This window comes from Botryllus schlosseri, chromosome 15 (assembly GCF_051294905.1).
Source record: "Botryllus schlosseri isolate E-star chromosome 15, Bs_hap1, whole genome shotgun sequence".
Classification (NCBI taxonomy): domain Eukaryota; kingdom Metazoa; phylum Chordata; class Ascidiacea; order Stolidobranchia; family Styelidae; genus Botryllus; species Botryllus schlosseri.
The window spans coordinates 12,123,336-12,151,232 of NC_137250.1; the positions used below are offsets into that span (position 1 = coordinate 12,123,336).

At 41.2% G+C, this 27,897-nt stretch overlaps 1 protein-coding gene and 2 long non-coding RNA genes across 3 annotated transcripts in view; all 3 read right to left on the reverse strand.

Moving 5' to 3' along the window:
* Positions 1-156: 156 nt before the first annotated feature.
* LOC145457259 (uncharacterized) lies at positions 157-6,081 on the reverse strand. The gene is made up of 3 exons (XR_013920818.1): positions 5,658-6,081; positions 1,313-1,439; positions 157-372 (listed from the first exon to the last, which is right to left on the reverse strand). It is a non-coding gene; the product is annotated as an uncharacterized LOC145457259 (long non-coding RNA).
* On the reverse strand, positions 1,854-5,272 carry LOC145457258 (uncharacterized). The gene is made up of 2 exons (XR_013920817.1): positions 5,142-5,272; positions 1,854-2,389 (listed from the first exon to the last, which is right to left on the reverse strand). It is a non-coding gene; the product is annotated as an uncharacterized LOC145457258 (long non-coding RNA).
* A 925-nt stretch (positions 6,082-7,006) lies between the features above and the next one.
* LOC145456880 (uncharacterized) overlaps positions 7,007-27,897 on the reverse strand; it is a 28,617-nt gene continuing 7,726 nt past the window's right edge. Inside the window, exons 6-16 of the mRNA XM_080335015.1 lie at positions 26,335-26,522; positions 25,286-25,448; positions 24,331-24,598; positions 19,955-20,104; positions 19,534-19,667; positions 17,658-17,750; positions 17,413-17,597; positions 16,724-16,873; positions 10,762-10,916; positions 8,950-9,087; positions 7,007-8,283 (exon numbers count right to left, since the gene is read on the reverse strand). Of these exons, the coding sequence (XP_080191141.1) occupies positions 8,043-8,283; positions 8,950-9,087; positions 10,762-10,916; positions 16,724-16,873; positions 17,413-17,597; positions 17,658-17,750; positions 19,534-19,667; positions 19,955-20,104; positions 24,331-24,598; positions 25,286-25,448; positions 26,335-26,522 (1,865 nt within the window). The 3' untranslated portion in view covers positions 7,007-8,042. The remainder of the gene's footprint in view (positions 8,284-8,949; positions 9,088-10,761; positions 10,917-16,723; positions 16,874-17,412; positions 17,598-17,657; positions 17,751-19,533; positions 19,668-19,954; positions 20,105-24,330; positions 24,599-25,285; positions 25,449-26,334; positions 26,523-27,897) is intronic.

Here is a 27,897-nt window from a genome sequence, read left to right on the forward strand (position 1 = left end):
TACATTTTATCCTGTATATTTGCCACTCCGACTGTAATTTTACCGCCTACCTACATACATGCTGTCTGTGTAAATCAGGATTACATACCAGCTTGTAAATTCACGTACATCCCATACCTATCGCAAAACAACCGGATGCTAAAATATCGCAAAAGCTTCTTCACAGCCCCAAAACGAGATTGGAACAAACTGTATATTCATTCATGATTCACGATGAGAAGATTATCGATGGAAAAGTATTGCTGCTGGAGGTCTAATTCTTCTTTAGGAGACATGCAGTAACAAGAGTGGTCTCCCACCATCGGCCAAACTTCCAATTGTTTCTCTTTCTCGTCCTCATTCCTTCTGTGCAGCTAGTATCTTGCAGCTCCACTAAAAACAATTCATGCGTAAGTCGCTATAATAAGCAAAGTTCCTAACCTAGACATGACATATAAAGACTACTAAGACAAAGAGGGTAACAAAAATATAACAATTTTTGAAGTACCGGTACTGATACATTGTGTGGTGACGGCTCCGCCTTTTACATGATATAGCAGAGATTTATGACCTACTTCACCATGCACTTTATCGCATGCTGTTATTTCTTGACCCCCGATCAGGATTGTCCAGCGTATCGGTAGTGGAAATATATTGAAATCGCCCAAATGTACCATAAAAAAATTCTTTCGTGAGGAGCACACGATTCTGATTCCTGGTCAGATTTCGAAGGGCGCTACTATATTAAAATCGAAAAATTAAGTTATGTTGAATTGCGTGGAGCGCGAAGAAAATTTCAAGAATAATTAAAATCTCTAAAAAAATTGGGAGTGAATTAGTAATTTCAATTTGCATGTCGACGGATGCTAACACATACTAATCGAATTAGGTGTTGGCGGCCGCACAAATTCCCATCTCCGGCAGCAGGTTGCCCATCCCTGATCTTATGTCTTACGCCATTGAATCCGTATTCCAGTCTTTAACATTTTTGACAAATTTCCCCAAACTTGTTTGAAAATAGCAAAAAAACATTGGACAGGACATCAATTTGTTTCAAGGTAGGTTGCACTGAGACTAACCCTAATGCTGGTAGTGTCTACAGGGAACAAGGCGTCGTTCTGTACTGCCATGCCCAATTTGATCAGTTTTGGAATTGAATTGAATTAAATTGTGTTGATATAGGGTAGCTTAATTGAGGGCGAAACCGAGCAACCTATATTGCATCGAAGTCTGTCTTACGCAGTGCAGTTCGCCAGCTATTAACAACAGCTATCCAGCGCAACGAGCTTTAGGCTACTGCCAAAGCTATGAAGTACCGTAATGAATGACTTACACGTGGGAATTCCTCTAAATCTTCAAAGAACATCACAAATTTGCATGAAGTTGAGCGCGACTGCTGGAAATTGAATTTGGCGAGCTTTCTTGAATACGAAATAAGTTTCATCTTCAACAATCGTCTTCTGAAAATGGTTGTGAAACACATGTTTAGTCAGAATTCATACAGACTTTGTCATTTTCTCGCGTTCCCCAGGTTGAGAATCACTTATCTTATGTATTGAAGCAAAAGGTTCCTCATTTGAGGTGGCATGTGTACCAAACAAATCTGGCACTTCTTCGATGGCAGTCAGACATCGAAAAGTGTTCACCATGATCACCGATGAATGTTTTCCATGAACACGAAAAAAAAATTATAAACGTCAAAATATATTTTTTTTTGTGCCTTTCGAAAGACGAATGTTAGGGTTGGGGTGGGGGGTATTAGGGTGGGGGGAAAGGGGGATATTAGGGTTGTCGGAGGCGATATTAGTGTTAGGATTGGTGGATGGGGATATTAGGGTTGGCGGAGGGGATATTAGTGTTAGGATTGGTGGATATTAGTGTTAGGATTGGTGGATAGGGATATTAGGGTTGGGGTGGGGGGTATTAGGGTGGGGGAAAGGGCGATATTAGGGTTGGCGGAGGGGATATTAGTGTTAGGATTGGTGGATGGGGATATTAGGGTTGGCGGAGGGGATATTAGTGTTAGGATTGGTGGATATTAGTGTTAGGATTGGTGGATAGTAATATTAGGGTTGGGGTGGGGGGTATTAGGGTGGGGGAAAGGGGGATATTAGGGTTGGCGGAGGGGATATTAGTGTTAGGATTGGTGGATGGGGATATTAGGGTTGGCGAGGGGATATTAGTGTTAGGATTGGTGGATGGGGATATTAGGGTTGGCGGAGGGGACATTAGTGTTAGGATTGGTGGATGGGGATATTAGGGTTGGCGGAGGGGACATTAGTGTTAGGATTGGTGGATAGTAATATTAGGGTTGGGGGAGGGGGAGATAGCGTACTCGTAACGATAAGCGCCCACCAATCTGGCGGACCCGGTTCGATTCCCGTCGGAGGTTTATGTGGGCTCCTCTTCCCTCGCCGTTGCCGCTCTTACGGAGACAAAAAAGACCAACGAAAGAAAGCACTCACAAGGAATGGAAAGAACTAGTAGAAAGGACCGCGGCTTCAATGCGTGTCGTTCGACATCCTCCTATCTGCTCATTACATCGCATTTTGCCTTATCGCATGTACATTGTGTGTGAATTGTTCAGATGAAACATATAACCCAACGATTAATAATATGATATTATTACTATTAGGGTTGAGGTGGGGAATGTTAGGGTCCATTCATTACATTCAGCACCCATTACCATCCGTTCAAAAGATACATATTTTCCAATTGCCAAGACAGAAAGTATCGAATCTTTCATTCGAGCACGGGGTTAGATCGTTCTAGTTCATTACAAAACTGATTCAAATATAAGCGAGTGATTAATATGATGCCTATTGAATCAATAGGTTACGTCAATTCACGCGGAGTCATCATTACAAACGATGGAAAAACATAAGCGGGTGAATTCAAGCCTGCAGGCTCGTGCCGCTAGGACATACTTTGCGATAGGTGATGCTGGAGCAAACTGATGATAATCAGTATGTTGATATTTCATCCTTTCGAATACACGAAAAGATTGCGATTGAACGAAAAAATTGGAAGGTATTGAAACGACATTTAGTAGTCGTTGAAACCGGACATTCGGACACCACACTTCCTGTAGCCATAAGACAGTGTAAAGAGGCACTTACGTCGTTGTAGCCTTGTAGGATGGGCAGTTGGACACTGAATATAAAGTAACAGAAGTGATGGGATGATAGCCTAATGAAGTGGCATGTTTCGGAATGATGGGCCGATATATCAAATTGAGATTTGAATGTGGACGTTCTTGACGACTGTCGGGATGGCCTTCGAGGCTTTTAGCGATGTCTTTCCCAAACTTATTTCCACGGCGTATTTCAATATCGAATATATTCCACATATCGATAGGAAGTCTTGAATCGACAGGTGAAGTCAATGCACGCATTCATGGAAGAACACGAGCATATGGAATTATAGATAACAATGTCTTGGCGAACGGGACTTAATAATTTCGATTTTCTCGACGGCAAATTGAAAGTTGAAAAGTATCGGGATAGACGTCGTTGAATGACCAGTAGCCAAAACTATTCTTTCAAACTATTGGTAAATATACTCCTACACAACTTGTGAAGCAGACGCAGTACAAATACAGTTGATGCCATGCAGCATTCACAATCAATCCTAATGAGTATTGTATGATACACGATAAATAGCCTATGCGGTATGTATTTTCATGACAAGTTGATTCTGCGTGTGTACTAAGTTGTTTCTGCTTGTGTGTACTAACTTTTTGACTTCTTAGGGTGAAGCAGAACGCACTAACACCGTACTGATGCATCATTAGTGGTGTGTTTCACTCATTTCCGCCCGTAGGAAGGGTGTGGAGAAACGATTTGGTACCCGAGTGATGCTGTACCGTAGAACCTTAGCTAACCTATTCCTTGAAATTGACATGATGCTGCCGGCGGCGATTACCAAGTTGAAAAAGTGGCCCTTTACTCTTTTCGAGTTGGTAGCCCCTGCTCTGATATCAATATACCACTATATGTCACTGCATGCACATTGCACCATGCACAATGCACATGTCTGTCTGAGGAGCACTGGAGACGGTACAATTCACGCATTGTTTTGTTAACGAATGAAATATAATAAATGTAGCAAAGCCAACGAAAAAATACAGTGTAAATCATGGATGTAAATAAGTATAAATTCAAACAGGATAGCGAGTGCGAATCTGATTTATCAAATTCTGAAATGGATCGTCGCCGAATTTGAGGCGCCACATGAATTCAAATAAGTACGTATCCAGGAGAGTACGATGAGTCCCGCACTCCCGCTTATTTCTCTGTTTCGCTCGGGCCCACATTGATTCAACGTGATTTGTCGTTGCGTGGGAGATATCATATTATTAATCGTTGGGTTATATGTTTCATCTGAACAAGTCACACACAATGTACATGCGATAAGACAAAATGCGATGTAATGAGCAGATAGGAGGATGTCGAACGACACGCATGCAGTTGCGATCCTTTTAATCTAATTTCCACCTCGGTCTAGAGTGCCCGATGTCGCAGTTCTTTTCTATGTTGATCTTATCGAAGCCGTGCCCGATGTCGCAGTTCATTTCGATGTTGATCTTATTGAAGCCGCGGTCCTTTCTACTAGTTCTTTCCATTCCTTGTGAGTGCTTTCTTTCGTTGGTCTTTTTTGTCTCCGTAAGAGCGGCAACGGCGAGGGAAGAGGAGCCCACATAAACCTCCGACGGGAATCGAACCGGGTCCGCCAGATTGGTGGGCGCTTATCGTTACGACTACGCTATCTCCCCCTCCCCCAACCCTAATATTACTATCCACCAATCCTAACACTAATGTCCCCTCCGCCAACCCTAATATCCCCATCCACCAATCCTAACACTAATGTCCCCTCCGCCAACCCTAATATCCCCCTTTCCCCCACCCTAATACCCCCCACCCCAACCCTAATATCCCTATCCACCAATCCTAACACTAATATCCACCAATCCTAACACTAATATCCCCTCCGCCAACCCTAATATCCCCATCCACCAATCCTAACACTAATGTCCCCTCCGCCAACCCTAATATCCCCCTTTCCCCCACCCTAATACCCCCCACCCCAACCCTAATATCCCTATCCACCAATCCTAACACTAATATCCCCTCCGCCAACCCTAATATCCCCCTTTCCCCCACCCCAACCCTAATATTACTATCCACCAATCCTAACACTAATATCCCCTCCGCCAACCCTAATATCCCCATCCACCAATCCTAACACTAATATCGCCTCCGACAACCCTAATATCCCTCTTTCCCCCCACCCCAACCCTAACATTCGTCTTTCGAAAGGCACAAAAAAAAAAAATATTTTGACGTTTATAATTTTTGTTTCGTGTTCATGGAAAACATTCATCGGTGATCATGGTGAACACTTTTCGATGTCTGACTGCCATCGAAGAAGTGCCACAAATCTAGCAGTGGATGGAAACATGTCTATGCTATGGCCCAAAATGACATAAACATACCAACAGTTTCAACTACTCCGCGGCAGAGTATGTGGCGTCACAGGTCAGTATATAGGTCGACTAACATCCCAAAATAGAACAGAGAATGCGGCGAATGAAATATTTCAATCATGAAATCAAAGTCATCCCGGTGGTGTGCACAGTCGTAAATATTCAAGGTAACGAAGACTATGTAGTACTGTACCTTTTACGATGCGTATCCCAATCAGCATTCCTAGGAATCTTCAACGATCGTGTCCACTTTCTTCAAGCACAAGCCTCGCTCCACCCTTTGCTCAAATCTCTATAATGGCCAGACGACGATCCGCCACTCTAACGATTTCAAAATAAGTGGTATTCATCCGCTGACATGCCACCAATAATATTTACTGGCCACTGCGTTATAATGTTTGATTTAGGTCGTTTTTTTTTTACAGAAACATTTATCATTACATCTAGTCCCTTTCTTTCCCATCTAATTGCGTGTAAATTGATATTTATTCCATGTGATGTCACTACTTACCGTATTTACGTAACCAGACGGTGCTTGTGATGTCACAGTCGTGCGTTGGTTGTTTACTACGAATCTCAGAAAAATCAGTAACGCGTAACGGTAACATAATGTAAGCTATTACAGGTTGCCTTGCTCGCCATTAACAACTGGTCAACTTAGCGTGCGACGCTGATATTACTAGTTTCCCGAACAATATTATACATCCTAAACTGATATTCCAACTCATCAGTCCTATCCGTGACAACGAATGTAACCAGCGAGACCGGCCGAAAGCCACAGCCTTATAATATAATATAGTGGCTATATCTACGATTGTCAGTTGTTTCTTTTACCCTAGTATGTACTATACTGAAATTGGTACTAGGGCCAACAATTCCGTATGACAGACCCCAGTCTCGCGAACGAGGTTGAATCAGGTCAAATCACCACGAGAATGATATCAGTAACATTCAGTTCCACGTATACATTGGCTGCAGAGATTTTCAAGCTAATCAATTTTGCCAATAACCTGGTAAACTTCAGAAACGAGTAACTGTCAGTAATTTTGCGAAGAAATTCTGGTCACTTGACTTTAGAGCTAAATTGAGGTAATATTACATATCAAAATGTAAAATTACAAGCGACGCACAGTTATTGGCAGCTACCGGTAATTCGTTGCAAAATTTACGGAGATTTCCCAGTAAATCTACCAGATTTTTTACAGTGTACGTCACACATTTTCTAGCCCCGCATGATTCCTGTAATTTCCACACTCATGATCAATGTTCCCTCTAATTTTTGACGAGTCTGCGCACGATCACCAACTTGCTGCGCAGACCCTTGGACAACAGTGCGTAACGACTAAAAAATAGGTCATCACTTCGGATTTTTTGTGCGCAACGGAGATTTTCTGTGCGCAGAGACCGTTTCAGCACTGCGCATTTGCGCACGTGCGCAGCTTACAGGGAACATTTCTCATGATATACCCGCCCCCTCCATATGTATGATGCGCAGGCAGGTAACAGCTCATTTCCCTGTCCTGAGAGCTCAGACATTCAGAATCAACATATAAATTTTATTTTCTGCAAAGACGTCAGTTGATTCACCACATTACGATAAGGGAACGTTCAAGTAAGTGTAGAAAATAGAAATATTCAAACTTTAGAAAAGTTATTTGCTGCCATAGACCGCTGCAAGTAATTTTTTGATTGAAATCCTCTAACAAAGGGCTTCCATAGTGCATAGACTAATACATATGAATATACGTGACCTGATATCAGTAAGATAACACGAGAAAGTATTTTGCATTCGATTCAACTAGAATAATTCGTGATCAAGTCGTACCTCAAACGAACCGCCTTGGTATTGCTGCGTGTCCACACATCTGACTTACCCAAGTCATAAAATAGCGGTGGACACCAAGACTGATCATGTGCAAGTAAATAATAAAAACTTGAATAACTTTTCCTCTGGACGCAATGCCGAATGTAAATGTATGGCGGTATTGAGGATATATTCATCGGGTAGTCGCTTGTATCCGATATGTTTCCTGGGTGTCGAAAAAGGCCCGACAACTCAAAGAGTTGAAAATTCAAATATATACAATGTTTGGTTAATAAGTTGAGCTTTACATATAGTATAGTATTCCGTCGCAGATGCTATATTACAAATTCAAAGACGAAGGTCACAGTGTTGGTTTTAGGATGAGTAGATATGTAACCGTATGTGTACAACAGCTGGTTACAACTAATGCGCCGCTCGAGTGTGCATTGTGCAGTGCACTAATCCGGATGAGATTCTAGCATCCTCATGGAACCTATATTCTGTCCTCAAGTTTAAACGTTGATTACTTCGCTATAGGAATCTCACAAAGAGAGTGACTCAATTGAACGTTTGGTTACAATGGAAGTTGCTTATTCACAGTGCTGATAGCACTGTTTCATCAGTTACATTTTCTAACTCTTTATAGCGTGCGAAAAGACGGTTATTATTCGTTGATTGTCGTGAAAGATGGATCTTCAATTCTTCAATTTCGCCGCTGTCTTATTGTGATCAACTTTAACGGCCTGCCCATGGACCGAAGCCGCCATCACTTCACTAAACAACTTTCTCGCTTTCATAAATCAACGACTGTTGTGGCAATCCGTCGGCAATCTCCCGCGAGTGCGGCCCTTCAGTGTTTACTTCGTCGTTACATTCCAAGTCGGGAACGACTGCATGCAGATTCACGTAGGTAGCGGTATTCCCTGGCTTGGGCCCCTTCATTTTTTTCTCCAGCAACGCAAAGCTGGGTCTCTTCGATGGACGCATTTCCCAACATTGACGCATTGTTTCGTATCTAGGAAGCATATGAGATAGATCGTTACCAGGTGTTGGTGACGTATTCTTAGATGGAATGCTGCTGAAGTGACATTGGGTAAAGCAACCTCACTATGTTATGACAAATCCTATGAAATGTTTATCTTACCTTATAATCATGATCATCATTTCATTAGCATTTTTATCAAATCTATACACCACAAAATTGCGATATAATGAAACGATAGGAGGGTGCCGAAACGACTTTGAGTAGTCTTTTTAATCAGACACCCACCTTGGCCTACAGCATGTAAATAAGAGGAATGCACACATGATTTAAGAAATGATATCATAAAAAGAAGTGACGAAAGTGAATGCGGCATGTGTCGGTAGACGGGGTCGATATGTCAGATTGTGGTCCGGTAATCTTGAGGTATGACTAGGACTGACTACCGTTTGTAAAGAGTGTATTATGTAAGTGTCCAACCAATTTAAATATATAACATTCTTATAAAAGCCAGTTAAAGCTACATGTAATAGTAATATGAATGTGCAAGGAATACAATGAGTTTATCTTCACCGTTTAGTTCATAGAAATCCGTGGCGAACTCTACCCTACCTGCATGGGTAAACTAGGCGAAACTGCTGCTAAATAGGCCCTGTTTCCTATTTCTAAGATCAAAATCAGCATGTACTCAATACTCACAGATATTGAGTGCAAAAGTCCGGCTTTGGCATACGGTAACCAGACTTCAACTTGTCAAATATTTCTGCCGATTCAATATCCGGATACGGTGTCGACCCGAGGGTTACGGTTTCGTATAATAAAACTCCGTACGACCATCTGCACGAATGAAGTAGAAAAGAGCGTTGATAATAGCAAGAATAGTATATTTGTTCATTAATAATAAGACAAAACTAAACACCGGCGTAGCAGATAGCTGCCAAATGAATCTCAACCGTATAATACCATATATGGCTTAGCCTTAAACCTTCACAAAACAATGTCCTCACTTGGCGTTCACAAGTTGTCAGCTGCTAATGCCTGATTCCTGGCAGTGGAAAGTTTCGATGCAGCTGTGCTAATGTAGGCCTACTTGTACATATGTAGTCTAGTCATCCTACCGAAACTATTCCCCAGAAAGAAGACGGTCCGAGACAGATATGACAGCACTAGCTATGATAGTATTTGACCGTTATTCAAAATCCAAAACACTGAATTATTGAATGAAAGTCGAGGGTTTATTGGTCGGGCAAATGATAACGTTGTCGATATCGCGACTTTATATTTCAATCCTACAATCAAATAATTGTCAAACATTGGGACTATATCACCGCTGTTAACTTACTTAGAATCAATTCTGCAGGTATTTCGAGATTGGGACGAATGCAGTATCTAAGGTTGCATTTAAAACATACGGTTGTTTGAAACACTTGGTTTAAAACATGTTTTAAACAGTATTTAAAACAAAGGCCTTTACAAAAAAATGGTGCAAAATTATGCCATAATTGGGAGAATACTTTCCAAAAACCATGTTGTATGATCCTACTTACAGTTACCACCCATATAGCCGACGTATAGGATATGGGATGGTTGGAAACCTCAAAATAATCGGTTCAACAACAATAGTAGATATTTCGTCAAAGGAGCTATATTTACCCTATATTTTCAATTGGCAATGTCAATCAACTATGACGTCATTCGCGATGTCATGGCTTAAAAAAATCAATAAAAAACATGTTTTAAACAAGGGCCTTGTTTTTTTTCATGTTTGTTTTAAATTGATTGTTGTTGCAAATGCAACCCTAGTAGTATCCCTCAATGGATTTGAGTATTATGCGAAATGGAATTAATATTAATTAATTCACATATGTACCACCATCTACATAGTTGCACTGACTATATTATAGAAATAATAGCGAAATGCCTAGATGCAGATTGATATAGTACTCATATAGGCAAATATTGCGAATACTTAATAATAGCCTAACCTCAGCGGGTGACTCACTGGATTAGGAGCACAATTTAAGCATTATCACTGAGCGCTACTTTCAATCAAATCAGACGCGGATGTCTTGTATGCCCCAGGCACATTTCGACGGCAGGGAAAACATGAACGATGAGTGGTTGAAACATATTCGGAAACCACCTGTTCAGTATGACACCTTTGACTGTGCTCACTCGACCGTTGCAATCCGTGCGAACAACAGTCACGAGAAATTAGAATATTACAGAGCTGGCTTTACAGCATACGGTAACCTACACTATACATTGAATATTACGTCCAAGAGTTACAATTTAACAGCTATTATACACATATATCCACGACAAAATGCCGGTCAATTTGTCGGCCCATTGAATTGGGTAAAGACGTCCTCTTTGAATCAGTGTCCAATTGCGTATTTGCGTTGAAGTTACAGTAACACTCACTCACTAAATGAATGTTTTATGTGGACGCCCACCAATAATAATCACAAAATGCAAAGCAAAATATCGACACAAACTGCCTACACTCACACGTCACTTCTCCAGTCGATAGGCACTCGACCGCCCATCATCCGTTCCGGGCTCACCCATCGCACCGGTATCGTTTTTTCGACGACGTCCCGAAGCACGCCTTCTTCGTAGACGTTATTGGCCAGACCGAAATCCGAAATCTTACATGATAGTCCCTGGAAAACACAAAATTCCAGCGTTTAACGCAACCGGCCCCAGACTATTACAGTGTACAATTGTGTAGGGTTACCATATTTTTAGATGCGAAAAAGAGGACACCTTTTTCTCAAGTTTCAACGACAAACTAAATAACGGGGAATTTATACAGGCCAATGTGATTCCAAGTGATTTTGAATCTTTTTTTAGAGGACCTACGCGGCAATGCGTGAAAAACCCGGTCTCCACGGATAGTTCGTGACGCGTTGACCTTCTTTATTTACTCCACCTTCGCGGCAGTTCCAGAAACCCCAGTTTTCATGTGTAGTTTTGGTCGGGTTGATCTTTTTTAGTCTTTGCTGTCTGATCGCCTAACACTCAAAGCAAAAAAGGGGGACGGAATAGGAAAGAGAGGGTATTTGAGCGTCCTCGGAGAAAAAAGAGGACAAATCCTCCTAAAATTGGACATATCGTATCCCTAAATTATGCCTGTTACACGAGGAGGAGTATATTATGGGGACGATGTGGCATATGGGTCATATGATTGTTATATGGGGATTCTTGATTACTACCATATTCTTTTCAGGTATCTCATGACCCAAATATCACACATATATGTCATATATATCGTATTATATCGTATACGATGCATGTCTCGTCCGTGGTGATGCTTCCGGAAATACTCTGATGGTACGCCGCAAAGTGGTAGTGTGTATTTTGAAAACTCCTGTATTTATTAATTTTTAGTTTTATTCTTATATTTGACTTATCCTTATTCGAGTTTATGACACTTCGTTTTTCGCGAGATATGTAAAAAATAAATGAGGTAACTCTATGCGAGAATTGGTTTACAGGTCGCGAAACCATTTTGAAAATATATTTATATAAATCTCATTCATTTACAGTTTACGTTTGTTAATGGCTACCATATATACACATGTAAACGTGTAATATTCCATGCGTCATGGCACCCATACAGCATGGCGCATTTTATGCTGTAGCACACATTTCGTCGCCTCTTGAAATAAAGAACGCGCATGGTAGTAACTGATGACAGTAAGAGATTTTCCTTTGCTATTGTGAACCTCCTTACTACCTAACGTTTTTCATGATCTATGCCTTACGAAAGTTCACGATGTCAGATTTACGCTTAATCCTCTTCTGTCGCGTTTTCATGTTCTGCGAAATGCATCGAGTGCTGTTGATAGACGGTCGTGGAATCATAGACTATACGCGTCATTTTACGAACTTACATGATATTATAGGCTCATCTTGCGATATCGTCGAAATGCATTTCTCTACACTTTGAAAGTACTCATCGGAAGCCAAAAATCTAATCAAACAGTGCCGACCGTAGGCGTAACGGCCAGGGTGGAAACCCGGTAAAAACAAACTTCAACGAAATCGTGCCGTCACAGACGCACGAGAAGCGAACAAAATTCTACTAAAATATCACGTTGGGATGTGGTGTCCATACCCTGGCTATATTCCAGCGGTCTCGTATCGTCGGCACAGTCAGAGGTAAGAGCGTTTTATATTAGGGATGGTGCCACCATTGGCAATCTACGGTGTACATGAGAACACGAAAAGATATTTGCGAACGCGAATCGCGGCACGAATACATGACGTCACGTGACGTCACATGCAAATTTAAACACAATTCACTTTTGTCTATATACGACCCCGTTTGTTGTCGATGTAGTATTGTCGTTCATCAGAGCAAGTGTTGTTGTCATTGGCCAGAATAGACGGAGATTTCGTGTGAAGAACTTACTACAACATGCTAATGATGTTGAAATAAATCTGGGGTTGATCTCCGAACGCAAATGTCCCATAAGTCGCACCCAGCATTGTTGGGCTGCTCGGAGAATCTTTGGAGCCCGTGAGAAACGATTTACCACCACTGGATGTAAATATATTATTTATGGCTGCATAGCGCGTAGTTATCTCCGCTATACTGTGCGGGAAGACAGGGTCTTGTGATATCGCTATTAAGCGCGTAGTTGCATAGTGGCATGAGCGAGTAAATTTATTTATTAGGTTCTTCTCCGTGCGCAAATCTCTGAATTATCAAGGTTCACATACAGAACGCAAACGCGAACAAACTGTTCGCACCATATCCCTCACTATTTTAAACGTGTTCTAAACAGGATGTTGCTAAACATTTCTCATTTCAGACGCAGAACCCTATTCACGATAACACGCTTATCACCCGCGTCTATCAATCAGCTTACTCAAATGATTATTATCATCATCTTCATTACAATTTTAAGTATAGGCTGTTCGTCTATAATTGAGTTCGATGACATACGTGATCAAGGAAACCCATATATCATGTACTATTGTACATTTATCGATGAAATGGAAATTATGTGGCGTGAATTCAGGTGCCCGACCCGTGACAAGTCCATTAATTAAAAACCGCACTGTAAATTGACGCTGATGTAAAAATAGGTGTATCTATGAGATTTCCACCACTACGCTGGGTGCAGAGGTGCATACAAGACCATCACTCATTTTTTATTCTGACTGTTGCTTTCACACTCATTTCAATGGCTGAAAACGAGTTGAATGCACCAATCCAAATGGAGATATATCCCAAGTAGTTCGCCTTCTTTGAGTAGTACAAGAAAGCAGAACCACCCGCCCTGGGATATATCTCCATACCTAGTGTATTTGGCACACTTTGGGTTTGAGATCAATCCCCTTCACCAAGGTGTACATTTTATCTGATTTGTACCCCGCACCATAGCGGAAATCGGAAATGTGGGTTAGTTGCAAAGCGTAATGCCTCGACATTGCAACGGTATTGACACGTTTTTTTCGTATTTCCGAAAAAGAAAAGATACAGGCCGACCACAAACGGCGATATAGCTAAACGGATACCGTGATGGTGGTCATACCATGTAACACAACATGCGTCAGTGATCTCAAACGGGAATGCGTGGTATCTTATGGGCAGAAACTATGCCAACTCTTACAAAATGGCAATTTTTTCGATGTGGCCGCAACCAGAGCTTTTTATTATATGTAGATGATCTATTCTATGCTAATCGCGGGTATATAATGTGCTGTGGGTGAGCTCCAAGCTACTCGCTTGCTTCTGTACCGTATCTCTTTATTTGAACAATAATAGGGCAAATATTTCAGGCATGCCAAATGTTGCCAGATGGAACCACGAGCCTTGTGATTGAGTTTATACAATCTATTCAATCTGTTATTGAATTTGTATTGGCCAGTTGCTCGTGAATGACATATGCAATGTCGCGCAACGCCCATCTTTGCGCATGCACAGTGATCAAAAACGTGATCATCCATATGCAAATTTTCGATATCTACGCAATGAACGTGGGTGGATCTACAGATAACACATGACCGCATAGAACATGGAAATAAAAGTATTTAATCGATAATCCAAGTATTTTACATACGACCGGCGTTCTTCCCAAACACTGAATAGAAGACGACCCAGGCATAATAGATGTTCCCGTCAACAATTAAGTCACGATTTTGTCAAAGATTCACGATCGTTATCTCGAATAAAAGAGAGGTACACGAGTTTTCAGAAATCTGTAGGTGTACGCCTAAATATTCATTTTCGTTAAATTTAGTCTAAAGATATAGGTCGTAACGAAGATTAACACCAGAGAATATCCGACGAATTGGTGCCCGAGGCGGAAAATGCCGCGATAATCTTATAGTTTGGTTTCATAAGAGAACTAATTTCAGTAGCGCTATACGCGAAATGACGCCTACGTGCTTACTCTACACTCCACCAGTTAAAGGCGCCCGATCTTGGTTTTACGCTTGCACAAGTACTAAACTGTTGACAAATTTCCTTCTGGGTTTTTACATGCTTGATTTGAGACCGGGTGAGGGGTATGCATATACGGTTATTCGGAAATCCTTAAAAAGCCGCCGCATTCCAACTGCAGCTAACATATTTTCACGAAATGTACCATTCCACTTCATACTTTTCTGTGGCATAGAGGTTATGCGTCATCGCTTCTAAACCCGTGGCCAAACTCCTGGCAAGCATTAACTTAGCTGTTACACGTTCCCGGCGCGTCCACACGACACGCAGAGAAGTTAGGCGGTAGATGTCAGCCTATAATATAAAGGAGTTGTGGCGGGAGCAGCACCGTAACTGCCGCACCCCAACCCCCCCCCCAATTGGCGGGGGCCCGAGCTCGGAGGGGCCCAAAATTATTTCGTGAATTAGCATGAATCATAGAGTATTTTTTGAAAATTTATGCAATTTTTTTCGCGCTGCGCGCGAATTCAAGTAGCCATTTATCTTCAGTATTGGGTATTGGGCCATTACCGCGCCACGACCCACCAAGACATACAATCAAGTTTTAGGCCATATAACATGCGACTCCAAGAAGTGTGCCAGAACTATCGGCAGCGAGAAAACCTTGGCCGAAAAGGTCTATGCCCTTATGCTGACCGAAGACTTCGTTATATATACAAAATACATATAGGTTTAATTGTCCATAGGCGCCTAAATGACAGGCGCCGAATGTTCCTGTCTTTGCAATCTGAACCTCACAAGACAAATACCATCCCGCTGGGAAAAATTTTATGCCAGTGAAGAAATACCAATTTGAAATCGTGTGCGTCTCTTAGTTAAGAAGCCTACGTTTGAGCGATTCTATATTTTTTGATATAGCAGACTGGAAGTCACGAAATAACATCATGTAACGAAGTCATATCAACGGGTCCGCTCGCCCGAAGATGTTTAATTATTATTGAGTGGTCCTACCTTTTCAAACACACCTCACTCAGCTCTACCGGCAAATCCGATTACGTGAGCAGAGAGAAGATAAAAATTGATAACAATACAATTCCCGATCATACTGACCGATTCAAACATGAATTCTAGAAATTTCCCACGCTTCGCGCGCTTGGGCGACAAAAGCTGATCCACTGAACTAACTCGTAACGAATATGATAAATAGCGGTAAACAGGGTATCGCCGAAGGGGGTCTGGGGGGCGAAGCCCCCCAGAAGTTCGGTTTATAACCCTATGGGGGGCCCAAGACCAAAGTTTTTTTTTTGGGGGGGGGCTGACGAAGTGCTGTTACGGCCCTGGGCGGGGGAACGTGCAACAGTGAAGTATTGCGTTTCACGAGTTTAACAAAGGTTTAGGAAGCAAGGATAGGTGTTAATGTCTAAGTTTGCAGGGATGATATACGAGGGAGCCTATAGCTATTGAATAAATCGAAGCCAGGGATATCCGTGATCCAGGCTAACGAGTTGTAGCTGGGCATATGGGCTTCTACTTGTCACAATAGCTCACGTGATCCCAGCCAAGTGAGACAGTATCAGCAACATACAGATTCAAATTCCGCGAAATATTTTGACACCTAAGGTGATTTTTAAGCCAGCAGTTAAAAGGCATACACAAAAGTGACATAATTGCGTTATTTATAGGAGTATATATGAGAACAGTGCAATTATTTGAAGTATACGAAAACACAAAACAGCATTTATTAATAGGTAACCACATGGTTACCACGCACCACAAAGGCTCAATGGAATATAAATGATACCATATTATGATCGTTAATGGAAGGAAGAATATCGAATGATAAAATTTGTAAGGTACTTTCCAGTGGAAAAAATAATCCAACGCGCTAAAAGTATTGGGGCGCGTACTGGCATTCGCTAAAATATGGATCTACAGATTATAAATATTGGTTTAAGGAGACGTATTAGTAAAGAGTTTTGAGCCTGAAATCTCCAGTCACATTAACCAGGCATTAATATATGGAAAATCATAATTTTCATAAATAAAACGTAAATAATACACGAAAAAACGCACTTCTCCGACCAACACGTTCCTCGCGGCGAGATCTCCGTGGATGATCCTCATCTTTTTCAAATGCAGCATCCCGCGAGCTACCTGTTCCGCTATCTGATACACGTTCATCTCGTTGAGCATATAGATAGGGTCTGACTCGCGAGAACTGGCCTGGAATTTGAACCAGGATTACGTGGCATTCGCGACGAATAATTTCGACAGCGGCCAACCGTGAATATAACTGCTAGAAGCACGCGACCACTCGGTCATTCTACTTTTTACAACGATTTACTTGACTACATCATTATATTTTCTACTTCCACTTGAAGTAGTTTTATAAATTGTTATACATCTAGTTGTAATTGAGGAGAAATTTATGACGTTGATTCTGCTGCTACTTGAATATCAAAGTTGACGACTGCCAAGGCGAAACATATCAAAACATACTCGATACCATTTGTGTTCCACGCATAATTAACACTTAGCCTTGGTGCGGTTTTTGCAGTCAAATTCCCCAAGAAAAATGTATGTTACATAGACCAATTACATGTTACAAGAACAAGTTCTCCGAACTTTCTAATGTAAACCGCCGAATTCACTGACATTGGCTTCTGATGATATAGTCAGTCGACTATAATACCGAGGAGATTGTTTATAAATTCCCCACCGTCTAAATCTGGTTTACATTCTGTACAATATGGAAGACGTACCTCCCTTGCTTTCCAAAGGAAATGCAACAGATCCCCATATTTCATGAACTGCGTGACCATCAACATAGGACGACCCGCATCGGTGCAGCATCCAAGCAAGCTGAGCAAGTTTTCGTGCGAATCGATCTCGGACAACAGCAATATCTCATGTTTAAACGAACGCTTGTAGTCTTCCGTGGCAGCGTCTAGATTGTACTGACTTGTCATTATGGCACGATTATTTCGATAAGGATATTTTCACAGACCAGTTGTCATCTTGACCGCTACCAATTGCTCGCCATCTTCGGTTCTCAGGATCGCGCGCTGTACTACACCGAAGTTACCTCTTCCTATAATTCCTGCGGGGAATAAAATTGATTGGTTCACAAGCAGGGTTGTAACCAAGTCACAAGGCTCCGAGTCCGAAGTCAATCTCACTTTTATAGTTTTGACTCGAGTCAAGTCGAGTCATTTTCAATTCAACACCGAGTCAAGTCCGAGTCCAAGTCAGCGAGAAGAGGATCGAGTCCGATTCATGGTATTATGACTCTAGCCTGAGTCCAAGTCATTGTGTCGACCGCTCAGTTTCCAGTTAAAGTATTGATAAACCCACTTTTTATAACTCTGTTTGGTGATATCGAATGGTTCGCATTTATAATATTTTAATTTCCTCACTTTTAGCAGTTACTGGTCGCATTTTCAAGTACCAGTACCAATAGATGAAATCCCAATGGTGTGGTTACTTTAATATTCTTCGAAATTACAATGAAATGTCGGTATTGGCCATCTGAGTCTCGAGTCATATGACTTGGTTCGAGTCATGCGCAATGACTCGAGTCCAAGTCGAGTCAATAGACAGATTGACTCAAGTCGAGTCGAGTCATTTCCGTATTTTGAGAAAATGACTCGAGTCAAGTCGAGTCAATTGAAAATCGTGACTCGAGTCATTACAACCCTGTTCACAAGCATCAGCAAACTACAGAATATAATGTGATCAATACTTCTCTGTAAGAGAAAAGATCAACTATTATACACATATAGGCACATACAATACAAATTATACATGGATAATTCGATAGAGCGTGTTTTCCCGATTTCCCCCGGCGTATCGGGCACTTTCTGGTACAAAATTACGTTGTCACGCCATTGCAGTTGGAAAGACTGAGTCAAATACATCACTTCTTACGGGCGTTCCTATGGGTTTAGAGTAGTTACGTTTGTATAGTAGGGGTATTCAAAAATGACTTTTTTCTCAAATCGTACTGGCTACTTGATAAAATTGTTAGGTTACCTAATTTAAGCCTACACACAAAATTTGGTTCAATTCCAGTCAGTAGCCGTATTGCTACAGGAGAAGAAAGTTTCGATTTATTATATAAAAATAAATAACAAAAAATTTGAAAATTTTCTGTTCACCCCATGAAAGTGTTGGGTTGTCTATAGAAACGATGTTCACCAAATTTGGTTCAATTCCAACCAGTGGAAGCGGAGTTATTGCCGTCGAAAAATTTGGATTTGAATAAAATAGTATTTACGGTGGGCACCACTATAATAAATAATTGAAGAATTGGTTACCGTAAATACTATTTTATTCGTAATCCAAATTTTTCAACGTTAATAACTCCGCTTCCGCTGGTTGGAATTGAACCAAATTTGGTGAACATCGTTTCTATAGACAACCCAACACTTTCATGGGGTGAACAGAAAATTTTCAATTTTTTGTTATTTATTTTTATATAATAAATCGAATCTTTCTTCTCCTGTAGCAATGCGGCTACTGGCTGGAATTGAGCCAAATTTGGTGTGTAGGCTTAAATTAGGTAACCTAACAACTTTATCAAGTAGCCAGTACGATTTGAGAAAAAAGGTCATTTTTGAATACCCCTACTGCATAGTTGTTGTTGTTTACGTTGTTGTTCTTTATGGTATAGGTCTACATCGTGTCTCGACTACTATGGTCTTTTACACCAGGGAGACCTTTCTTTTCATGATTCTTGATCTGTCTTACAATCGTGTTTGACGAAGCAGTGGAGCATGTTAATTGACCTTCGATATCATCTCCGCGTAATAACATGCTTCCTATTCAACGCGCATATCATATCTCAGCACACTCGAAAGTTAGATATCTTCAAAGTGACTTACCTTTTAGCTCTACTTGATTCCTATTTAACTCCCATTTATCTCCAAATAGCCCGGCTTCTGAGTCAGTATTGCTGTTTTTAATGATATCGAATAGCGAAACTTGATACTGGGCCAACTGCTTCAATTTCGACTCTCTGGAATAGGAAAAAACAATTAATTTAATAATCAGAGCGCATTGCAAAAAAGCGTCAACTTCTTCCAGACAGAAAATATACACGAGACAACGAGAGGTTCAAATCGATCAAAATTTGGATTTCGTATAGTATTGTAGCAATAGACTTTTCACATGAAACCAGGCATATAGGATTATGTTTTACGCCAATATTCGGAGTCACTCTCATCAAAGTCTTTACACTCATGATGTTGATTTCAAAAAGAAATTCTCATGGCACATTGTGGTGACGCAAATGACGTATGTTACCTTCTCTTTTTGCGAAAGTACATTGTGAGCATTATTGCAAGTATGATCACGAAAGCAACAGCGCAAACAACCACGATGATCACTTGCTCTATCGAAGAGTCATATTCGCATCCAGTCCCGAATAAGTAGCCGTCGCCGATATAGCCATCCCTGTAACAGACACTGAATGTTGTAATCTACGTAGATTTTATTGAACTAGCTTGCTAGCATTAATGTTCAAATACTACACACAACCACATAATCAGACCAAAAGTAATGCGATCATATACAATTCTAGCCGCCGGGGTCGCTTTATAGAAACAGTGTTTCGGTAGCGTTACCTATTCCGCAGACGATCTGGCGTATGTCATCATATCTTTACATTCATCATAGGTTACCATAACTGTGTACAATGTATATCTTAGATTCCAGAATGACGCATCTTCACATATGTAAAAACGGAATTATGACGGAGTAAAGCAAAACACGCAATTACGATAATCGAACCAGAGGCATACCTATATAAGCCTATACCTATATAGACCTACAGGTATGCTATATAACAGCGGTTCCTAAAGTACGCGGTCTCGAACGCCCATGTCATATTCGCTGAATTTCTTGCCACAAAATATTCTTCGCGCGTTTTGCTGTAAATAGTTGGTGCATGTCCAAAGTCACGTTTTGGGTGCTATCGCCCAGTGGTTACCTTTCTAGGCCACGATCCAAATCTGAGTTTAGTGGCATCTCGCGACCCAAGCCTCACACATCAAGAAGAATGCATCTTTAATATTAGTATGCTACGTTTTTACGGGTAGTATATGACATAGAGAACGCTCAGACGACATTTGTACGCGACGTAGCTCTATGAAACATTTCTGTCGGACGAATTTTTCAAATTGGGGTGCATTATTTTCCTCTGCAAGTTGTATTTGTACTACTGTGTACTCAGATTGCAAGGACGGAACGGCGCCGGTACCGACCATTTCGACGAGAGGACATATCAATATCCGAGGTTGTGACCAACCATCTATACCAGTGGTTCTCAACCTTTTTGTCTTCGCCGACACCTTTCGGACCCCAGGGACCCCCACGAAGTTTCAGTTCAAATTTAGCTCAATTATCGTGCAATCGTCATCTGTCTTGTGCAAATGATAACCGTAGGCTTAGTGATAAACAGCAACAAAATGACTTTTCTTGGAAATAAGATCATACTATTCATGCAGAAATTGGATTGACTTCTATAATGTCAAAGCGAATTCTGCAACTGTATTTCTTCAAATAAACGGTAGTGTTTTGAAAATCCGCGCCTTCGATTTGATATGAACGAGTTCCGAAAATCCATTTCCACAAATATAGTGGCGGCGAATGTAATAATAACGCGTAACGCTTCCGACGACACATTTGGGTATGATCGCAGCAAATATGGCACCAACATTGACAAACAAACTTTTTTAATGAACATATAACGTCAAGCCTGGTCATTTCTATCTAGCAGCTTATCTTGGAAGTTATTGTGGAAAAATGGTTATGTATATCACAGGAGAAAATGGATTTTTGGTAACATTTCGAAGTCACCGTAATTAATCTTGCTCATCCAAATTTTTTCCACAATCGCCAACACAACATCTCTAAATAGCAAAATGTTTGTATCAGCAGGCTATTGGCAATTTTGCAATTAAAATGAGTCTGCACAGTATAGGTCATTTCATCTCAGACGGCCATTCTGTTGATGTGAGCCCTGGAGTTTTGACAGTAATGAAGCGAAACTGTGCCTCATGATTTTCTTAATTTAAAAAAATAAAAAATTAGGTTATCAACTATTTTGAGGCTTCGCGGACCCCCAGAAAATGCTTCGCGGACCCCCGGTTGAGAATCACTGATCTATACGGTCATTTTTGGCGAAGATTTTATCGCTGTCGATCTTTTTAGCACTGCACTGCAGCGCGCCCAGCCGTATGTAGCCCGAAACTTTATGTAGTCATGTGTTTCAGCGCGAAAGGGGCTGGTCTCAAAATACACGTGTCTCATAGTCCCGCATCCGCACGTTACACACCCCTACACTAAAGCATCTCAACGGTCTCCGAGAAACGAATGTCGGATAACTCGTATGAATCAAACCAATTTGTGTAATAGGTCGACACCTTTTCATGATCCAGCCATATTGCAGTGACGACTTTTTTTTTTATTTGTGTCGCTCATTGGCTGTAGTACCCAACACAGTGACGTCGGATAAGCACAAACTAAGCAAGTAGATCGCGCGAAACGCGAATAAATTTTTTGTTGCAAGAAATTCAACAAATACTATTATACCTGTTGAAAGATCGCCGAGTTGCCATCGCGACCCAAAATTATATCCTTCGCGACCCATGTTTGTGTCGCAACTCATACTTTAAGTCCCCTGCTATAGTCGATAATCGATACACGCAAAAGTGATTATCACGAAATGGCTTGATCATGAAAATTTGCCGACCACAAATGTTTGATGCCATGATAAGATTTTTACGACATTGGTTTCGATAGAAAGCACTTATATGGCGCGGGTGTTACTCGGGCAGGGTTGAAGGGGAGCTAAAGAACGTGGCCGTAACTGCCGAAATTCATCTAAATCGCAATTTTAAAGAACGATATATTCCTAGTATATGGCCTTCTCGCCGTCGGAGCCCGTCGTCATGCTTTAGTCTAGGAGTGTTCAACGAGCGCGTACGGGACTATTGGACATATGTATTTTGGGATCGACCCTTGCCGCGCCGGGATATATGAAAGCATGAAGTTTTGGGCAACATGCCGTGCAAAAAACACCGCAGAAATGGTCGCCGCACCGAATAATCCCGTCCTTGCAATCTGAACCCTACAGTGCAAATGCGATCCACAAAAAAATTATGCACCCCAATTTGAAATCGAGTGCGTCACGCGTGTTACATAGAATTGCATTTCGAGAAACAACTGTTGTCTGCAACTTCTCTATGTCATACCTGTCCGTAAAAACGTACCATACTAACATTACAAATGCATTCATTTCGATGTCTGAAGGTTGGGTCGCGAGATGCTACTAAAACTTAGATTTGGGTCGCTCTCCAAAAAGCTTAAGAAACACTGCTAATTTACTACATGCGCATTCTGATATGTTCGATATGACAGAATGTATAGCGAAATTGCTTCAAACTTCACCAAAAGCTGAATATTATCAACGAAAAGCCCCTCCCCCAGTTACCTACGTCGCAATCTTTGCCAATTTTTGTCCATGGAATTGTAACCTACTCAAAGCATTATGGTAGGTTACCACTTGATGATTGGTTCGGAAGATGAGTACAACTGTGTGCGACAGGAGTTAATTTTACGAAGACGGGATGGACGGCAGTGCTGGTTTGAGGAGGACTTGATAGTAGCCGATATGGACTATTTTGTGTTATGTTTAAGACCATATGCTTCTTTCATGTGCACTGAATTGATCTGATTCCAATGCGTATATATTGCTGGAACAATCTTTATATCATGACCCATATGATGATAAACCTAACTTCTGGGGGGCTTCGCCTCCAAGACCCCCCTCAAGACCCCTGTTTATCGCTACTTGTCATCTACATTGGGGGCCGTTAGCTGAATCAGCTATTCTCGCCTGCACGCGCGAAGCGTGAAAAATTTCTATAATTCATGATTGAATCGGTCAATATGATCGGGAATCAATTTTTATCGTCTCTACGCTCACGTAATCAGATCAACAGGTACAGCTGAGTGGGGTGTGTTTGAAAAGGTAGGACCCCTCAATAATAATTAAACATCTTCGGGCGTACACCCGTTGGCAGGAACGAAACAGCACTTCGTCAGGCCCCCCCAAAAAACTTGGGTATTGGGTTCCCATAGAGTGATAAACCTGCCCCCAATCACGCTGTTCGCTTTTGCCACGTAATTAGTCGTACCGTTTAGTGAGCCAGCGCGAAACGCGAAAATTTTCGATAATTCATGATTACATCGGTCTATAAGATCGGGAATTGCATATATATTGCTATTTTTTCTTGGGGGAAGAGTACCCCAAAATCAAGATACCTGGCAACTTGAAATCGCGCCAGGCGCGAAAAGTTTTTGAAAAAGTTGCATAAATTTTCAAAAAATACTCTATAATTTATGCTAATTCACAAAATAATTTTGGGCCCTGTTCGAGCTCCCCCCATCAATTGGGAGGTTTGGAGTGCGGCAGTTACGGCCCTGATCATGACCGATGATCGACTGCGACCAGCAAATTACAATTTCGATATGACGAAAACTAAATTTGCAATAATTCGAAACTGACACGGTGATTTTGCGAAGCAATAATTAAATTAGCTCCGCTTATGAAGAATTAAAGTATAGAATGCTATGCAATATAGGTCACCTTAGCTTGCGCAAACTTACGAACTTACGGGCATGAGCAGTTGAAGTCGAGACTGGGTGGTGGTAAATCATCGCAAAAAGCATGCTCAGCGCATACTTCTTTCACGATTGTGGTATTTGAGCAAGCGTGGTGCTCCTCACAACCCGTACCATCGTATTCCGGATCTACACCGTTTCCCACGTATCCAAGATGACAGGTACATATAGCAGCAGGTCTAGCGTCTGGAGCGACTTCCTCGCAGTCGGCATGTTCCACGCAGAATGGTGTTTGATCCAGAAGTCCACAAACACCTACATCTGCGTTAATATATGAAAGAAGGTTATCTCCTACAAATAAGGCCCATGCTTGGTTCGATAAATGTGTTACGGTTTTTTATTGTCCGGACATCACGGACTGCACGCTCTAGCTACAGACAATATATGGGGTGGTGGTGGTGGTGGTATTCAGTCGAAGTATCAATTGATGTGTGCTCTGGGGGCCGGAGTAAAGTGACTTACTTTTATAACGAAGCGTAACGAGTGTCACGAACGTGGGCAGAAAATTGGGATTTCGCCTGGCACACGCACAGCGCACATGTTATATTGTGAATATGCGATAGACCCATTCTTCGTATATATGTGTATAAATGTGCTATATGACGTTCTACAGTGGTCAATATGACCCAGAACAATGATATTTATAATACAATAAGGCTTTGAGGGCATTTGAAACTTTTGCCGATCAAGTTTATTCTGTATCGTAGAACTAGCAGACGTAAAACAAAGTATATCAAAACACCTCTGTGGTGTCCACTAGAGCGACAGGATTGCATTTACGTCGCAAGTATACGAGTTGGTATGGCCTGCCAAATATATTTTCGCGCTTACCCCGACTATTCCTTATCCAATTGTATCTCTCAAATACCAATATACAATTGCTAAAAAGTCTGCATCGGAAGCATACCATACCTTTGTAACCATATAGGGTCACCATTCTTACAATACCTGGATTCGCGATATTTAGAATTTGAGAACGCCCGTGATCAGTACAATCAGTACAGCTCGGAGAGTACGTTCTCGGTGTGATTTGAATTTCAGTATTCTTCCCTCGCTCGATGTCTTGGAATGTAGCTCTGATATATCCATTCCTTATTTCGTTCGGCACAAACTGTGAACATTCAATGATCAGATTTATTGGTCATTAAGATGCACGCTCATACTTCAAATATAAATAGCGACTCCAACACGTGCCTCGATGTATGTGAATGGCAGGACGAGGGTTACATTTAAATCAAATGGTTGTTTAAAACACTTTGTTTAAACATGTTTTAAACAAATGCCTTAAAAAAAATTGTGTTTTTTAAAGTTATATAATTATGCATTAATTGTGTAAATATACTTTCCAAAACACATGTTGTATGAGCCTACGGACGACTAACACTCTATATAGCCAACGTATACGATATGGGATGGTTGGAAACCTCAAATAGTCGGTTCAACAGCTATAGTACGTAGATATTTCGTCAAAGGAGCTATATTAATCCCATATTTTCAATTGTGAATATCAATCAACTATGACGTCACAATTGAATATTCGTGACGCCATGGCTTAATAAAAAACAAAGAAAAACAATAAAATACATGTTTTGAACAAGGGCCTTGTTTTAAACATGTTTGTTTTAAATTGATTTCTGTTTTAAATGCAACCCTAATTTACAACGAGAGGTCACTGGGCATGCGAACCGCGAGGTCCACATTCAAACGCAAAAAAAAACGTAACGCGCCCTTCCAATACGATACGATGAGAATAAAGGCCCCGCAAAAATCTTATTTGTGTCCGTTTGGATGCTTTTGCACGTTGGCCTATAGGCTCATTCCACTGTGCCCAGCAGGGTGTTGGATTTCGAAGACTACTCCAAGTCTTTTCGGCACCTTCCTATGCTTTCATTGCATCGCAGTCTTGTGGTGTTTTGAATTGACGATATTGTTAATAAACTGATACTGAGCAAAATCAGCTGGAATCGAATTACCAAATAATTACTGTTCGCACTCACCCAGCTGTTGCCGCCGCCGACCAATCTTCCATTTTTAGCGGCGGTACTGTACTCTTTTAGGTTTGATAATTTGTAGACGTCGAGGGGTTCCTGCCACTCCAGCACAGCTTCATGTCGATTCGTGTGGAAGTCGACTCTTTTACTTGCGACGCGCAGGTTTCTTACCGGGCCCGTTGTGTACCAAGTTGCTGCGTGTAAAAATAGAGAAATTGCTGGAGATGCTGCGTTACACGTCCGTGTTGTTCGTGTCCGCAAACGGACCTTGCAAGATTCTACACTGTCGACATTTTGTGAAATACCAGAATATTACGGCAATATTACCATCTTTGACCGAAATGCCTCAATTTGTAACTGCCTATCGCGCTTTAAATGACTACCTAAGTGTTAGAGGTTTATGTAGGCTTCTCGCCATCTCATTCGCGTAAGCGGTAGGGTTGCATTTAAAACAAACACGTTTAAAACAAGGCCCTTGTTTGGAACAGTTTTTTTTCAAGTCATGACTTCATGAATATTCAATAGTGACGTCATATTGGATTGGCATTGAGAATTGAAAATTTAGGGTAAAATACCTCCTTTTACGAAATATCTGTACTATATCTGTTGAACCGACTATTTTGAGGGTTCCAACCATTCCATATCGATATCCGTCGGCTATATCGGGTGGTAATTGTCCGCAGGCTAATACAACTTTTTTTTTTGGAAAGTATTTACACAATTATGGCATAATTTTACAACTTGAAAACATTTTTTTGGTCAAAAGGTCTCTGATTTAATCACTGTTTAAAATATGTTTTAAAAAAGTGTTTTGAGCAACTATTTGTTTTAAATGTAACCCTAGTAAGCTGTGTCTCATAAAAAGCCTAGATGTGGACCGTGCTACAAGTCGGCTACGGAGTAAAAATGAAGAAAAATAGGCCTGGTGTAAATGACCATTGTAGTCGGCAAACACCATGGATAACACAAACAAACAAACAAACAAACAAACATGACGGCGACTGCAAGATAGGAGCTTGAACGAAAAACTAAAAGAAATCTAACGCATCGAACTAACAATCTAACTGATTTTGCTCGACTCGCCATAGTACACTTTTATTGTTGTGAATAAGCTACACCGTTCCATACATGATAATGGCCTGGTCCTTCCAGGTTAGTTAGTATTTATGGTGTTTGTCGACGACAATGGCACATTGCACCAGGTCGATTTTCTGCATTTACGATTCCGTATCTAACGATTTGTAGCACGGCCCACTTCCAGGCTTTTTTTAAGACGTCGTTTACGCGGATGACACGGCGAGGAGGAGCCTTGATAAACCTCCAACACTTAGGTAGGAGTTCTGGAGTCGACCTGAGTCAGACTCGAACCCGTAACCCGTTGGTGTTGTAGCCATGAATTATACCACTACGCCACCTCTCCACCAGGTTAGTCAATTCTTGTGAAACTACAAATGATATTTGGTACCTAACCCTTCCAAATTGTTCCTGAGTAGCCCTACAACAATGGGCGCGAATATACGCTCATGCCTCAAGCAAACATCCTGACTCTAACAGGCACAATTCACGAAT